Source organism: Periplaneta americana, chromosome 3 (genome assembly GCF_040183065.1).
Source record: "Periplaneta americana isolate PAMFEO1 chromosome 3, P.americana_PAMFEO1_priV1, whole genome shotgun sequence".
NCBI lineage: Eukaryota > Metazoa > Arthropoda > Insecta > Blattodea > Blattidae > Periplaneta > Periplaneta americana.
This window is the reverse complement of record NC_091119.1, coordinates 138,571,823-138,590,478: the sequence shown is the minus strand read 5'-3', so window position 1 is coordinate 138,590,478 and position 18,656 is coordinate 138,571,823. Positions and strand designations below refer to the sequence as shown.

Below are 18,656 nucleotides of genomic sequence, written 5' to 3'. Positions count from 1 at the left end.
TAGTGATTTATTGTTTGGTGCCATCTATCAATTCCTCTGCACAACACTTAGTTCCAATGGAGTTCGCAACAAAGCCCGTGAATGTCCCTTTGTCTCCCTTGAGAGTTCTGCAGCATCCTCAGATCGATTCCATCTGTAAGTCATGGTATTACGTCCTGCTGCTTCCTATTTCGACTTGAAACTATTGTAAATTGTTAGAGTCAATGCCAATTCGGAAGGCAGTAGTCTGCTAGCGTTTGCATCGAGAGAGAGATAGAGAGGGCAAGGCAGCATTCATCATTGCCAGATCGTACTTCACAAGCACGTGCAATACAAATAGTGCAGGAGAGAATTTAAATTATCAAAAGACAATAATGACCTTAGCCGTTGATTACTGTAAGCATGATACCAAACAAATCCTCTGTCCTTCACTAACAATATTCTTTGCACGTTTCTCAATCCCACACCACATGCTTCTACAGTCGTTTCTTGCGCGTTGGCAATGTTGCAGTCAGCATCAAGATGGCTGGCAGTGTCCTGCTCGTCAACGTTTTTAAAATAATTATACACTATTTTCCGCGCCTGCCTGTGCAATACTTGTCTTTTTACAGTCTCTTCTTCCATTTATTTTCTTACACATACACAGTAAATGTTAATTTTACTTATTCAATGTATTGAAACACTCACACGTGAACAAACGAACTCTGGAAGTACTTGTTATAATGCTACAGCGCATGTAGCAGCTGACCACCTTCCGAAATGCTGTCTAGTCTAGATGGAGTTGAAATTAATTAAGTTGAAGTGTGAGCCGAAAGTTACCCATCAATTCTGCTCCAATTGGTTGAGGGGATAATCTCTGAAAAAATCCCAACCAAGATTTGAACCCAGGCCTCCTTTTTTCACAGTCAAACATGCTAACAGTCCACAATGGTGAACAATCCCCTTTAAATACTACGAAGGTGCTTGGAGGCATGGATGTAAAGTACAGGCTTTCTTGATCTAGGTACTAGAATGAAGTAGTATGATTGACACCATGCTCTAGCTGCCTTTCATACCCAGGAAAGACCTGTTATCAATTTCATAGGAGGCTTGTAAACCTTAGGGTCAATCTGGAAGTTTTTGGCAATGTGAAAAATTCCATCATCACCCTGGATTGAACCCAGAACCAACCAGACCATAGTCAGTTACTCTACCCACTGAGCTACCCGGCTGCCTTTCACACCCCTATGGGTAGCTATATTTATTTGCTGTGAAGATTTGTATGTGCAGTTTGATAGAAGGCTATGAGATGAACTCAATAACATTTGTCTTATTAGTGCATAAACTTTCTTCACAAATTGTTATACAGGTTCGTCTATCATAAGTTCTGCTCCTCACTGGATTTTAGTAACAATGTTTCTCTCCTTTTTATTTTCCCTTTCCTTCCATTCCTTTTTCTTCCATTTCCTTTCCTTAACTCATTGGTGCTTACCAGAGCTCTGTTTGCATGCTTGAACTGCATACATCTAAAAGTTCACAGTGGATGTGCACAATGGCTTTCTGAATACCCTGTAATATCGTTGGTTTATAAGCAAAACACATTAAGTCAAAAATATTACTTGTGAGAAAAAGGCATTTATAATGCACATAATGTATCTATCTAAACTTAGAATTGGAAAATTAAATACACATAAAGAAAACAACTAAGAATAATATTTTTTACTTAATGTGTTTTGCTTGTAAACCGACGATATATGTTTTAGTACTGTTGTAGACGAAATCACTTTGTCACTAGATATCTAGGTGCAGATGGACAGATTACAGTACTTTTCACTTGAACCTTGTACATCTTTTAGAAGTCCATTGACTTTGATTTAAAATTGTATTATGATCCAAGAAAATTTAAGAGGTATGGATTTGTAGATTTGTACTTTAATATTGAAACTGTTTTTACTAATTTCTTTAAAACTGTGTAAAATGTCGTACTCGCATATAGTGTAATCTTGACATTTATAACTTGTAAGAATGTTATGTAAAGCATTTCACATATTTCTAAAAAGAGCAGTTTATGTAAATGATTAATTTGCTTGTATAATATTTGGCTCTCTTATGGTATACAATTTAAAGTAGTTGCCTATAATATAAGAAGTATTTGAGAGAATTATGCTCAATATGAATTTGAGAGTATTTAAAATACCTTGATATGTATTTTTTTCTTGCTTTCTGTTTGTAGGTAATGTTCAACATTAAATCATACATCTTCATATGTAAAATATTGAAATGTTAAAATTTTGCTATCAATAAATTATTGAATGATTACCTGTATTTTATAGCTTGTAGAAGACATCTGTATGCTTTATCGTCAGCTATAGCTAAACAGAAATTAGGGAAACCCCATATTTGGTTTAAATTGTTGACCTTCATTAATTACTTTTCCATATTGATTTGAAGGTCCATTATTCCATATATGATGTTTACTGTTAAAGTCACCAACTATGATAAACTTGCGATCAGATGGGATGAATTGTTCTATATCATCCATTACTAGGTTTAGGCCTTGAGGTATAGCATAGCATACAAATTCCAGGAAATCATTCCAAAAATGATCCTCCATACATTCTTAAATTAGATTCCATGGAACTATTCTGCAGTACATATAAGGATCACCTTCAGATTTATACAGATGGATCTCTAAATCCTAATAATGGGACATCAGGAGCAGGGTATTATATTCCAAAATATCAAGAAAGTTATTTCATACCATGTTCATCCTCCTCCAGTCTTGACACTGAATTGCTAGCTATTGATGCTGCTCTTCAGTATGTTACTCAAATTTCTGAAAAATCTATTTGCATACTTACCGACTCCAAGGGGGCTATATTTAATATAATTAAATATGTACCAAACCTATATGCACATAGAATTATTCCAATTCAGAAACAACTAAGTAAACTAAAAGAACTCCAAAAGAAAATAACATTTCAATGGATACCTAGTCATTGTGGTATACCTGGAAACGAGAAAGTCGATAATATTGCAAAACAAGCAACATATTTGCAACCAAGACCTCTTCAAGTGATATCTCTATCCAATGCTTTTGCTTCAGTAAAGTCTCATTTTACAAACGTATGGATCAACAATTGGCTCTCTTCTGACAAAGGAAAAATTTTACAGTCTGTATAAAAGAAACCAAATGACCTGGAAATGTACAAAAACTTGCCCAGACATGTTCAAACATTTTTAACACATTACTGATAATCCTACTTGTCTGTGGTGCAATAATCATGATGAAGATCTGGAACACGTTCTTCTATACTGTCCATCCATAAACCACAAAAGAAGTAAATTAAAATCATTAGTACCAGTTGCAGAAGACACAGCCCTGCAGTATATATTGACTACACCCCACCTCTGGCTACTAGCAACAGGCATCTATAATGAACACCGATCAAAATACCCCTCATTTCTCGTAAAAAACAACTGAATAGACTACAGTGGACTATAGTGGACTTTATATTGTCAGCAAACAGCTGGATACATTAAGAAGATTGATTGATTAATTACTTTTGTACTTCCAGAAAAGTAGCTTGTTTGCTATAATTGACTCATGTCATAAATATATATTACTGTACAAAACTACGTAACTTACAAAAATCTGTCAAAAATTACATATTATCAAAATATGCATTGGTTTTGAGTAGTTATAGCTCTTTATACACTTGCTGGCAATAAAAGTGGATTGCTTTAAAATTTCAAGGAGATCTTAACTTATCATATAACAATAGTTTGGTAGAACTTTTTTTTAAGCTGTCAAATGTGACCACTTTGATCCATTTTGCATCTTTGGTAGTAAAATGTTCTATGGATATCCCTTCACACAAAGTTTTGCCAGTAAAGTTGTAAGGGAACTCATGACACTAAATAACGGTCATTAATGTTATTGCCACCTTGAACACTAATAACATAAATCTGTTGAGGCATGCTGCCTACCAGGTCATGGAGGTCCTGGGGAATGAGACTGTTCTTGGAGCAAGGCTGTCTGAGCCTCCTCAAAGGTATTAAATTGGGTTAAACAAGGTCCGTCTATGCTTATCTTTGAAACAAAACTAAAAGTTATTTGTACATGTTATTTAATAAGTTTAAACGTTTCTACGGCATAACTTTCTGATGATGAATCTGTAGAGTCAAAAACGTTTAAACTTAGTAAATAATATGTACAAATAACTTCTAGTTATTTTGTTTCAAAGATAAGCATAGACGGACCCTGTTTAACCCAATTTAATATAACTGCTTATCAGATTCAATATGGTTTTTAAATTCTCAAAGGTGGCAAAATTGTATCGACAAACTCTTTCCAAGCAGAAGCTAAACTTCCTTCAGGAGAGTAAAGTGTAAACTTCATTCCAATGTTTGTATCCTGACCTTTGCAAGGTACTCCATTATGTAGGTGGACGTAGTCATGCATGAGGATGAAGTTCTCGCTTATGAATGAAGCAAATGACACCTCACTGCCCGACAGTACTTCCAATCTATCATGGGCATTAAGGGCCTCTCCATCGATGGAAATGAGTTCTGTATGGATCTCAGAAACAATGCTGCTCCACATTATTACCAAACCCCTCCCATATGCCAACTTGCAAGGGAAGGTACGAGATTCTGAGTCCATGCATATTGCATATGCTCTGTCTGATGCAGTGACATTAGTTGCAAGTTTCCTGGACATCATGTGCTTTCTCGAAGTCATCTCCATACATGCACAGAACTAAATACTGTTGGTAAACAATTGCAGTGAATGCCAATATTTTTACAAGATTTTGTCTCTCAAGATTTTCTATAACTGGTGCTTCGAGATAAACTTGTATCAGCCACCCATGTTTGCATTCTTCTTCTGCACCAGCCACTCACGACAATTCATTACATTCATAGCAGTTAAAGTAAAAGAATTTAATAAATGGGAATTACTTAACTCTCTGTAGTGTATTTATGTATATTAGCATGTTATTCTTGGGTTAATCTACACACATATGTATGTTTTAGTATATGACTGAAATTTTGTAATTTACCATACTGGCCCAAATCTAGTACAGCTTGGAATTTAATATAATCCCAAGTTTTCAAAAGTTATATATGCAAAAATAAAATATCTCAATATAATACCACTTACTTAACAATTTGAAGCTTTTTTTCTACTTTTCAGTTCCATTGTTTAGCATCATCCTGTTCTTGACATAACTGTCTTCTTCTTCGTTGTGTTTCTTCTCTCCCTCCTCATCCTCGTCTTCCTCTCACTTCATCTTCAGACTGATAATCCTTCCACAAAATGTTGTATTCAGTACTGTTAGAAACACAGCATGCTTTTAAGTACACACATTTATAAAAAAAAAGTGAGCGAGAGACTTCTTTTATGACTGTAGAGAGTTTAGGCCATGTATTGTGAGTCCCTATCACCACAGCATGGTGCGTCCTCAGGTTGTGGATAGTGGAAACGGCCTTCAGACTTGAAAGGTAGCTGCAATTGTATTGAACAAGCAGTCGCAGACAGCAGATAAGAGGAGGTCCTCCAGCTTGGGGATTGGGTGAAGGGCTAACAACCCATCACCATAAAAAAAACAGCTTGTTATGAAACCCCAAAGTAAGCTTTGGAATGGAACTGATTCTTTGGCATGACCACAGCAAGGGATGTTTGGAAGTAAATCCCGAAAAAACAAAGTATATGATTATGTCTCGTGACCAGAACATAGTACGAAATGGAAATATTAAAATTGGCAATTTATCCTTTGAAGACGTGGAAAAATTCAAATATCTTGGAGCAGCAGTAAGAAATGCAAATTATACTTGGGAAGAAATTAAACACAGAATAAATATGGGAAATCCTGTTATTATTCGGTTGAGAAGCTTTTGTCATTCAGTCTGCTCCCAAAAAAACTGGAAGTTAGAATTTATAAAACAGTAGTTATATTACCGATTGTTCTGTATTGTTGTGAAACTTGGACTCTCACTTTGAGAAACAAAGGTCAAGGGTGTTTGAGAATGAGGTGCGTAGGAAAATATTTGGGGGTTATGGGGAATGAAGTTATAGGAGAATGGAGAAAGTTACACAATGCAGAACTGCACGCATTGTATTCTTCACCTGACATAATTAGAAACATTAAATCCAGACATTTGAGATGACAGGGCATGTAGCATGTATGAGCGAATCCAGAAATACATATAGTGTGTTAGTTGGGAGGCCGGAGGGAAAAAGATCTTTGAGGAGACGTAGCTGGGAGGATAATATTAAAATATATTTGAAGGAGGTGGGATATGATAGCAGATTAATCTTGCTCAGGATACGGACCGATGTCTGGCTTATGAGAGGGCAGCAATGAACCTCCGGGTTCTCTAAAAGCCGTAAGTGAGTTTAGGCTGCAATTATAATAAGAGTATGGTTTTCCATGCTCTTTTTATGCAAAAAAAAAATACTAGATTTGGGCCAATACGATATGTGACCAGACTTTGTAGGTGCATTATTTTAGAGTTGGGTTGTTGTCTCAGCTGAATTAATGTTGACAAAATTTGATACCAAGTCAATTAACATAGATTCATTATATAGAGATTAAATTCAGTCAGTTATTTTTTATTGATTCTGGAATGGCATAGATAAGGATGACATCATGCTCATGTGCTCATAACCATATATAATATATTTCCACATTTTGCCATTTCATTAAATACATTAATTGCTATATATTCATAGATATTATAAATAGATAGTTAAAAAAAAAGACTTACTTTAAATAAAGTATATTTATTTTGTCTGCCATTTCAGTTATTTTTAAATTTATTACGTCTATGTAAATGTCATACCAGGCATTGAAAACTTTACGGAATTTTGTATGAAATTTAAACATGAAAATGTTGGTTGTGGCATTTTTAGATTTCTAGAAATATAGCAATCTTAACTTCTATGTATAAACTAACAAAATTAGGACCAGTTTAAATGATACGAGTTCAGAGATTTCAATTGAAATACCTGATAAATCATTATTAATGCACCTAAATTGTCGCATGTTTATTGCTTTATGTTGTTGATCTTCAGCTGAACAACATAAAACCAATAGCTGTAATGTGCTCTAACTCTTTGTTTGGTGTTTTGTGGGGTTATGTTACATTCATTTACTTCCTTACATGTTGAAAAAGAAAATAATTTTAAATTAGATGCTGCAAAGTAATTTCGTGCATTCCAGTCTCACCTGTGTAAATCACCATTGATGACCTATGACCCCAAAATAACTCCCCAAGGAAAGAGTTGAGTACAAGAAAATCAATAAAAGTAATTCTTGAATCTCTCTAATCTAGAAATGTGACTAGGGCATAATGGTTGTCATTATAAGTGAGGTACATGTGATAATATTGTAACCGCATATTGTATGAAGTTTTAATACTGAAATTACACCTATGATGTTGTTTGATTTAACATAAATTGCGTCAGCTAAAAGATAAGAAAATTTACACCGTAATGAATGTTAATTTAAGTTTCTTGATCAAAGGAGGTGGGAGGGAATTTCTGTGAAAGATCAAAGCTGTAGCCTAATAAAATTAGAATAAACTCCTATGTAATTTAATTACAGAGTATGCTACATCCATCACTTTACAGCAAATGGCCACCAGGGCAGTATAGGTGTTAGCAAGTTTGTACTCAGGTGTGTGTTTGAATTAAGCTTGGACTGATTACTAGGTTGTGTTTTTTTCCTTATTTTTTTCTCAGCTGTAAGACGAATTTCAGATAATCCCTTGGCAAATCCTGGAATTCATCTTACAGTTGCCTATTTCATTAAAAAAAAACTTAAACTACAGTGAAACCTCGGTAAGACCTCTTCAAAGACTACATAGAAATAGTGTATTAAACGGGACTGCATATTAGCGAGAGTGAAAGAGTGGATTTTTTTTTTTTAATTTTTAACACAAAGATATGAATCAGCATAAACATTTGTTGAAGAAATTTAAGGATTAAATACTGTAATTGTGCAGGATAAAAGGTTATTTTATTTTCTTGCCTTTCAGAAAATGTCAGAACAAATATACTATCTTATCAGTTAAAGTGCCCCTTTGTTAAGAAAGTAAAAAATTGTTTTCCGTCTTGCACTTGATCCAATACTATGAATAATTGCGTTTTCCACATGATTTAAATCGGAAGTGACATCAGTAATCTGATTACTAGAATCACAGACACCGCTGCAAGGGCTTCGTTGTGAGAAGTATTTGGAATGTCTACTGCTTCCGCTTTCTCTTCGTCAAGTCTTCACTGACAATGCGATTTAAAACTGCCAGCAAGGACAGGCTCTGAATACAGTAGTCTTGCAGGTCCTCAAGGGTCGCATTTCATTCTATTGTATTCCCCAAACAAAGACTCCTACAAATCCTTGAATATGCGGGTGGGCTCTAGTGGTAAATGTAAAAGTCCAGGGAAATTTGCTTAGTATTCTTTAAAGTACGATATTTTAGAATTTTCAGCATGTGAAAGAGTGTAATAGATGGAATGATAGGGTATTAAGTGGCGGATTTTACATGGTTTTATATAGGGATGTCAAGGGACTGGACGGAAAAAGCGTATAATGCAGAATAGCATAACAAACAGGCGTGTATTATTGGGGTTTCACTGTACTATGAAGCAACTGTCTCAATCTCTCTCTCTCCCTCCCTCCCTTCCTCTCTCTCACTTCCTCCCTTTCCCACCCTCTCCCTCTCTCAATTAGAGTGCGCGGATTAGTCCATGGCTCTGAGTATTCGCGTATATACAGTATATTTCACAATAAACACTGGTCATCTTGCGGAAAACATTAGTTCATTTTGCAACTACTTCAGTATGGGATACAAAATGTTAAATTATTTTTAGTCACAGAATGATAGTTGGATTATGTATAACCTCCCTTCCTTAAATTAGAATCCATAAGCAGTTCAAAGATAAAGACCCTTCCTTTCTAACTCGATATTAACAGAAAATTGTATTTCTGATTGCTGTGAAATCAATTTTTAAGTTATCAGTAATTATTTGGAATTAATGTGATCTTTTGAAAATCCGTATATTTTTTTGTAAGAAATGATGCTGAAGAGAAGACATTATAAAGTTTATATTGATACATAGGTTTTGCTAAATATCACAATATGCCATAGACACATTACAGATTAAAGATGTTCAAGCCTATTTTGAATATATGTTCACTTCCAGGATGAAAGTGTGCATTTAATATTTTTAAAAATGTTGATAATAAATATTTGTTTTTCTTTTCATTGTCGTGTTGTTCCTCAGCAAGCTAAGTCGTTCCAGCGCCATCAAGCCATAGCATTGATGTGCAGGTTAGTGCTCATATTTGTATGGTTAGGGGTGGAGATGTTGTTGTATGTCCTGTTCCCAGGTGGGATGCTGGTAGCTGACGGGCCAGATGGGGCCTCAAGGTGAAGTATTGTTGTGTCTGTCTGTTTCCCACATTGAGGAGCAAAACCAAAAGGGGTGACACTTGTCTCTTGTTGCAGCAAATGGCTAGTCAAAGGAGTCAGGTTCAAAGACAACAGGCCCTCGCCCTCATGTGCAGGTTAGCAGACTCACAAAACTTCCATCTTAACAGTTCCTCACATGTCACAGCTTCAGCATGTGTGTGTGATTGTGTGTGGTTTATGTCCATAAATGCTGTCTCCAACTTTGTTTACATACTTCATTAAAGCCTGATCTCTTAACAAACTACTTTAAAAGATAGGTAAATGTGATTTATTTTACAATGGAACCCCCCCCCCCTTTTTGTTTATATTGAATGCGACTACGTTTATTATTTGTTATGTAAATGAATTGGTGTAGATAGTGATACATATTACTTACTTTATTTCTTTAGTAAAGTGAGGTCAAGTCTGTACAGAAGTTAGAAAGTTCAAACACACTGTAATAAAATTAATGCAATTATTTGACTTTAACATTATCTTTGGTTTCGATTCCAGATGCTATCTGAAAAGGCCTAGTAAAAAATATTCTTCCCTCTCTCTTATAATTTCAAAATTTAGAACCAAGTTATCCATACAGAGTTTATGGAACAGAAAACACGTGTATTACATATTTTGAGGCCTATAATTAAATATAATGGGATCATACTTCTCTGTGTGTGTGTGTGTATATATATATATATATATATATTAATGATTATATAAACAAATTATACAGGGTGTTTCAGTAACTTTATTACTTTACAAACTTTTAGGGATGGTAAAAGTGATCAATATGAACAATTTTCATATGGGTGCCATGTCCGAAAATGTTCTGTTTAGGAGTTAACAAGCCTTGATGTATGTCTAACGAATGTTAGTAACATTAGAGGACCATAGTAAAATAAATTATTTTGTTTTCTTTAATGTTTGCCTAATATAAACATTACAGAGTTCATGCAAAGAGGTACAGGTTTACAGCATACATTAAAATAGCCATCTGGCATCAAACTCATGGCCAGTGCACTTTAAATCTCACCTCAGTTTAAAAATGTATGTTGAGTTGTCCTTGTATGACGTTATGTTACAGATCATAATTTTGGTTTCATTAGTTTCTTGTCATTGCGGGAAGAGTCACATTAAGGGAACTTGCTGATACGCATTTCATTTATGAAAAGAGCAAATGGCCATTGAAGAAAAGCTGCAAGGCTTTTATCAGTCAAAATATAATTTATGATGCCAACTAGCTCATAATGTTTGAAGATTCACCTACATTTTCAGAAACTGAAAGTCTGCAACTGGACTTCAGAAGGATGGCCTTAAGTTTGATGTTAGCTGCTTACAGTGACTGCACATATGAAAGCAAAGTTTCTGGACTTTGGTTTCTTATGAAAATTATTGCAATTGACCGCCTCTGTCATCCCTAAAAGTTTGTAACAAGGTTGTTGAAACGCCTTGTATATTCACGTAAATATTCTTAATGTAAATTTAACTGGGATTTAATTTAAATTGTATTAGTTTTTTCGTAATATTTTGTTTCATATGTTTTTCTTTTAATATCAGTCTGTTTCTGAATTAGCATTCAACGTTCTATTTTCAAATTAATTTTCGTAGCATTATTTCATATTTGTTCTTGTGAGAGGGGCAGAAACATGCATGAATTAGTAAATTGAGTTGTTTCTCATCCTCATCCTTCTTCTTCTTTTTTTTCTTTTACTTAACTAAGTTTCTAATAGTGATCTTCTACTTGGAGTCCTCTAGCCCATTTGGAATCTGGCATCGTAAATGGAGTTCTGAAATGCACAGTTTTATTCTTGCGTCTAATATAGTTTCATTTAGAATGCATGGAAATATTACGTTAAAGCAAACACTTCACTAACTGGTAATTATAAATAAATAATATAGATCATAAATGTGGCAACATAGCTTTGCATAAATGTTGTTGAAGCATTAGTCCAATTTATTCACATTACAAACGAGTTGGAACTGCATTATGAACATAGCCTAGAGGATTTGTATAAAATAGGTATAAAATACAGTTCTGTAGTCCCTTTTCCAATAGAATGGTATTTTTTATAATTGCCAATATTTTTTTTTTTAGTTCCATTATACATTGTCATTCAGTTCAGTGATTGTTAATAGTGATATTGTTCTAAAAGATGTATGAAAATACAAATCCTCGAATTGCATATCACACCTTTACTTCTTTGCTCTACGTTGTGGCCTGTTTGTCTTGATGTTTGGAGGAATGGCAAGTACTTTTTAAGAATATGTTCAGAGTCACAACTAATTGCATTATAGTACATTGAGCTTCAGGCTTTAAATGTGAAGGTCATTTACATTAGAATTTTATAATTTAACTTTTTGTGAGATTAGAAGTTAAATGTATTATTGTAGGGTAATGCATAAAGTTAATCTTCTATAATAATAATTTATTTTCATGCTTACCATAAATTCTAGAAAGTGACATTTCCTATTCTGAATAGGTGTTATACTCAAGGCACTAAAAGGTTTAATTGCCACAATACTGTATGCGATTTAAATCACAAAGCTTATATATGAAACTTGGCAGTTTCACAAGGTAGGTACAATGTATTTTTGTACTTACTACGATTATCTTTCATTTCTGAAAGAAATTTATTTAATGCTGCATTTGCACATATCCTTGAACATGAAGATAGTTAATAATTTTTATCTTTAAAAATTTGTGGAAACTCGAAGATTCGTTGAACTTCGTATTTCGAAGTATAGAGAAGCTTCAATTTTCGTCTTAAATAACTTTTTTTTTTCTCTGCTGAACGTCATTTCTCCTGGATGGTTAACATTCATACAGTCTCAGCTGAGAGTTTCGTAATGTGAATCACACAGCCAGGCCTGGGCTATGGGAATAAATCTTCACAATTGATTATTGAAGAGTTTAATCATTCTTTGCTAAGTTTGTTAACTTTTTACAGCTAGAGTGGTGGTTTTGTTGTAGATAAAACAGTTTAAATTAAATGCTTCTGATGTGAATAAGTGATCAAACAATAGACTAAAGTTGACGACATTAGCGTTTCATACATATTTTTAACGAATTTTTGCTATAATATGGTAATTACCATCATTTTGATAACTGCTGCAGTTTTGTGGAACACATTAATGACGATATTAGGAATTCTACTGTAATTGCAGTGCATAAATTCTTAAGTTTACTTCGTTTTGATTTTTATTTGCGTCATTCCCAGTAGTTTACAACTTAGTGCATGCACTTATAAGAGGTTTCTGTGAAAATATTTCAAATGTATTGTTTTATATGTCAACACTTTGTAGTAGATTTATAAAATTTGCATTTCACTTTTCATTAATTAGATTTGTTTAGATATGTTTCGAAATCTCTTTGTAATCTGAGTTGGAAAATAAGTAGTGAAAATTTTCTTCCATGAAAATAAGTTTTACTTTCCAGTATTTTCTGTCACTTTCGTGTATTTTTGAAAGGATTTTGGTGCACTGTGAATTATATTCTAGTTTTGTCTGTAAATTCAATATTTCTGTTACAGATTTCTAAAACTTAGTGATAAAAACATGTATATGTAGTCCTCCAATAATGCACGCACATATTTGTCTTAAAGCAGGATTTTTACGAAATCACACATGCATGGATTCATTGTTTAAACTAATTCGTCATTGTGATTGTCCATTTAATAGTTGCTTGTGACAGTCATCCATCAATAACTTTGTTACTACAATATTATAATCTAGAAATTAGATTTATTTTCTACATGTAGACTGATTGAAAGGGTGTTCATCTTATGGAAATAGTTCTGCATTCTATTGATTCTCATATTAGTTTGTGTCATAAGTAATATTTTTTGTACTTGTAGATCGAAGAAAGTAATTATTACCATGTCTAATGGTGATAGGTTAATAATTGGTACCTTGGCAATGTTTCAATGAGCAAATGGGTGTAACAAAATTCGAAATACGTGTACTTCGGTTTTTTTTTTTGTTATCGTTATTATCAATATATATATATATATATATATATATATATATATTGTCACAGCATTTCTTACATGTAATGGTGGACCTCACATTTTCAGATGTACGGTGCCACCATTAACAATCATTACAAATAACACTTCTTTGCAGTATACTTTAACAAAACAACCCTAATCCCAGTAGCTACCTCCATCTTGCTGCTCAGTGCATCGTCTGTTTAATACTTCTCTGGTCTTGTCTTTGCTAATCATTATTTATTCATTAGTTCACATATACCTTACTGTTAATACCAGTTCACTTCTACAACCAATTCGTTATTCAGTTCACTGTTCGTTATAATAACTTATGTGCACCATCAATAATTCCTACTATTCACACCTTCGTTATTCTGATGCCTTGATATTAATCTTTGTGAAATGCTGGTAGGGGAAATGGAAGTACCTCGCGAAAATCTACCACCAAGCACCACCGTCTTTATCCACCACAAATTTCAAGTTGAACTTGCCAGGTCTCGAATCCAGGTTACCAACATAGAAAGCCAATGCTCTAGCCATTTGGCTTTCGGTGCGCCTATTTCGGTATTTTTGGAAACAGGATTTGGGCAAAGATGTGATCGAATGAAGTGTAATATAAGTGTTTAAACAATGGTCGTACTAGCATTGTAAATCTATCATACTTAGATGATGTTTTATATGGGAAATATGCACTGGGTTTTCTATAGGAAAATTCTCATAAAGGACTCTTGCATTACTCTTGCTCATAAAGGTCCTTTGCAAAAAAAAAAAAAATACTGTAATAAAATAAAATTGTTGATCTATACTCCTTGAATTGACGCTTGAGATTGCTAATTGCTATGGAAAATAGATTTATGAAATAATTATTATATGAAAAATTGGTCTGTTTTCATCATTGTGACGCACAGAATTGTTCGATCCTGACCAGATTACTAGAACCATTGCTAAGAAACTAGTTCAAGATGAAGTAATGCTTTGGATTTTATGATGCAACAACGAGCTTTTTCCAAATCTTGGCTTTGATAATGCTCGGTCTTTTTCCAGATAGTTTAAGTGAGTTCATGCAGATCTGTCCAAAAGTACCCAGCAAGTATATATAATGCAAATTGATCTAGTGTTATGTAAATTTGGCAACATAGTAAGTTGCTGTAGCAACCTAAATCAATACATTTCAAGGAACTGAGATTAAGTTAATTGCGACAATAGAATAATTAATCCTGATTGATGGAACTGGCCCTAAGTCACAGTCATTTCTCTGCCATTTGCTCAGATAAGTTGCGGAAGAGTTCACAAAACATGTTTGCAAGTGTAATAAAACTGCCAGACACCATATCTGTCCAGCTAGCCTTTAGTTAATTTAGAGTACAACTGCAACAGGTTAAACACAATCCAATACCATAGGCAGTATCCATTAAATAGGTTTATTACTATATCTGACTTACTGTTTTGATCTTGACCTCAAATCATATGTTTCACTCTGTAGCCTATTTTCTTCCGTGTGAAATTTTCGAAATATTGGGTAACTTGATACAGGAACGGGATGTGTGAAAGCCTTTGCATGGAAGAGCAGGGACTGCTAAGAGATAATTCAAAACCCCAAGCCAGGCATGTCAAGTGCGGGCATTTCTAGCCTTCAAACAAGGTGTAATAGTGACATAGACTCTGTTTTAAGTGTATGCCTGCATGCAATTCTGTAATCAGAAGGTCTCTAAGACTCCTTGTCAGAGGGCAAATATGCCTGTGCTTGACATCGCTACCATAGACTCTAATGGCCTGTATTTTGAAGATTACATATTCTCGTGTTAATATTTCCATTGAGTAAAATGTTTTAAAATCATACTTATGACATATCCTCCATATGAGTAATACAGTTTTTATAGGTATAAAATGTTTCATCTGCTACTGATCTTGTTAATTATCTCCACTCATGTCCGTGAATAATTGAATGAATTTTGTTTCCTGGTTAAATTTAAGAAATTTTAACCATGTAGTACTTTTTCTTGTTATAAAATATTCGGATGACATGAATTAAGTGCGTAAAATTGCCTATTTAAATATATTCTTGAAATTCTATATTCTTCCTACATTAAGAAATAGTAGTGAATAAGATGCATAGACAGTATATCCTGGCCCCAATTTTTTTTCCTAGATCAGTGTTTTTCAGACAAAAATGTATTACATATCTTTGAAACTTTTTAGGAACTAATTGAAGTAAACCATTAAAAATTGTGTTATTTCATTAGGTGTATGTAAATTTGAAAGAAGCAGAAAATTGAATACCGTATTTGTGGAGTTCAGATATCTGTATTACAATTTATTTGGAACATATTTTCATTAAACTGTTCCGTAGTCTGTATAAAATGTATAATGGCGTATATAAAATTTAGATTACTCAATTTAAAGGAAATACAAAATCCTTCTTTTGTCTTGTTTATTTTATTTGCATGTACTGGTAGTGTATTTCTCCTCGTTATCTTTAATATTCGTGCAAAAATGTCTCATAAGTGGTAGCAACTTCTTAACAATCTTAGCAGGGATACTTTCAGAGATAGATTTGTGTGTATCTGTGAACTTTACAAAGTTAAATATGAATATTTATGTGTTTAAACTTTTTGTAATGAACAGCAGTTGCCCTTACAATGATTTTATTTATTCTGATAAAGAGTCGTACATTCTTCGTATTTAGTTTTTGCTTTAGAAGCTTAATCTTAAGACAGTAATAAAATTTTTAGTGTGGCATTGGACTAAGAGTATACATGTGACCACATACTTCATTAACTAGTTGTGAGGTAATGTGTTACTTGGTTTTGTTACAATGTTAACGTCAAAATTAAAGTGTTAATACCATCAAATAAATATTTACCTGGCAGATCATGTTAAATGTTACTATATCGACAAAATTATATGTACAGGGGACTGATACAAATATTTATGCTGCTTTGGTAATTTCAAGATTCATTGCTGATTGTAAATTTTGTACTGAAGTTTTTTGATTTAGTTGTCAACTTTTGTAACAGCCAAATTAATCCTGCTTCTTAATATTGCCTAACGCTTAGCAGTATTTGTTTCTGTAACTTTACGTGTGATTGATAATGCCAATGAATTACCTTCAAAATCCAAGAAAAATAAAATGTTGAAGTGACCTGAATGGCTGAAGTAGTCTGATTTCTGGAAGAGAAGCATAAAATGCAAGCCAGTCTTGTAATTGTAAGGCAGTGTTGTTGATGCTGAATAAATAAAGATTAGATGAAATCGTGCAATATACAATACATCCTCGCAGGATGATGATCAACCAGAGTTGAATTTGGATGGTTGAGCGCCAAGTTGAACCTGGTTTTGACTCCCATTCATTATGATTATTTGCTGATAAGATCTGACTGCAAATACAGAGAATTAACAAGGGTCACTCAGAATATTTTGTCCTCATCTTCTTTAATTTGTTAGTGGAAGATGAGCAAAACACTTTTAAGTTCTTACATAATAAATATCGTAAATTGCCTGTTCTAAAATAATCCCTTTTGTACTGTTATTACTGTAATAAACCTGTAAATAAATATAATTTTGAAGGAGGGAATCAAATCTTCATGACAATAATTGTCAATGGACATGAATTTAAAAATGTACGTAATTAAGATGTGATCTCCAGTACATAACATTTAGGAAATTTTCTGCGGGAGAAAGTGAGGAAAGAGTTTTAGGAGTGTATAAAGCAGTTGTTATAATGACTTCAGTCCCTGTTAATCTGAAATGAACGTTGAAATGGAAGGAGGGATTAATGGAAAAGTTGGGATTTTGGGAGGTTACATGCTATTGCTGTAATACTGTACTAACAATGTAATTTTAAGACTGAAATTGTGAAGAATTGGTTTTCCATTTTCCATGTGGATCTCTTTGACAGGGTTTATGTTGGGAGTATAAGTTTCGAGCTGAAGGAAGATACAATAAGACAAGCATTTCTGCCATTTGGGCCCATTAAGTCCATCAACATGTCTTGGGACCCAGTAATGCAGAAACATAAAGGATTTGCCTTCGTAGAGTATGAGATCCCAGAGGCAGCCCAGCTCTCACTAGAGCAGATGAATGGAGTGATGATCGGGGGAAGAAACATCAAGGTAGAAGTTCCTTATTCGCGCTGTTGTTAACAGCTGAACTTCGGTTCTCCAGGTTTCTGCCATTGGATGTATGTGAACACGTATGATTAATCTTACACAGAAGTTTTCTGTGTTCAAAATACTGCAGATTTCTTTTAATATTGTTTATTTAAAGAAAAGACATTTGAGATTTAAAAAAAAAAAAGACACATGTATGCTGTAGTTGTATACGATGCACTATACATGATACGTGAAATATTGTGCTTTACATAGACGAATTAATATAAGTAAATCACATATTCCACAAAATGTTAGAAAGGAAACTGATCTTAATTCTGTGTTGAGCATATATAACATAACAGCTTGACCAGAATTTTTAGTGCTATAATGTAAACATGTTATATCCATGGTGCTGCAATGGAGAATGGAGGATCTGCTGCATTCTGTAACAATACACACAACACAATTCACAGTAGGGGATACAACATGGAATATTTTATATCAAGTTAACTGTTTAAATCGGTAAAACTACCCCACAGACAAGAAATTGCTTGCTTTGTCATTTTATTTGCTTATGAAATTGCAAAAGTTATTTTATTTTAGTACTTGTGTTCAAAAAGTAATTTTTGTTCTCTGTTAAAATTGTTGTATACAGATGTTTAATTTCAATTTTCAAACCTGTTTTATTTTTTCGTTCATGTTATGAGCATTAATATTATAATGCAATTTGATGTTACCGTAACTTTAGAAAGGTGTCTCACTTATGGAGATAATTTATTATGGCTGGAAGTTTGACATTTTCACGTTTCACTGTTTCAGCTGAAATGAAACATTGAAACATTTGGCAGGGATTTTACTGAATTACTATAGCAGAATCTGTTTTATGTTATTTTCTTAAGCCATCTAGTAACTGATAAATTTTTCATGTTTCACGTATCTGTAACTTTTCTAGGACTACATTACTTTGGAAACAAAGTTTTTTTACTTTATATTTGACATATTTTTGTAACGTCTTTTGTTTTCCCTGCTCCCAAAAAAAATCATTCTTGTTTGTGGGTGTTGGTATAATGAGACTTACCTTGCAACTCTTAAAATCTCTTATCTTTTCTCTTTGTGAAAAATAAATTTTGGGGAGGGAGAGGACAATGTAATTTTTTGTGTGAAT

General features: G+C 33.6%; 1 protein-coding gene across 7 annotated transcripts in view; it reads left to right on the top strand.

Annotated features, from left to right (window-relative positions):
• Window positions 1-18,656, top strand: part of hfp (Poly(U)-binding-splicing factor hfp) — an 84,622-nt gene that overhangs the window by 33,870 nt on the left and 32,096 nt on the right. For 3 of the 7 annotated variants that reach the window (XM_069821682.1, XM_069821679.1, XM_069821676.1), the window contains exons 5-6: window positions 9,472-9,530; window positions 17,299-17,516. In XM_069821682.1, the coding sequence (XP_069677783.1) occupies window positions 9,472-9,530; window positions 17,299-17,516 (277 nt within the window). Of the gene's footprint in view, window positions 1-9,247; window positions 9,295-9,471; window positions 9,531-17,298; window positions 17,517-18,656 lie in introns of all 7 variants that reach the window. The other 4 variants (XM_069821677.1, XM_069821680.1, XM_069821681.1 and 1 more) reach the window with 3 other exon arrangements.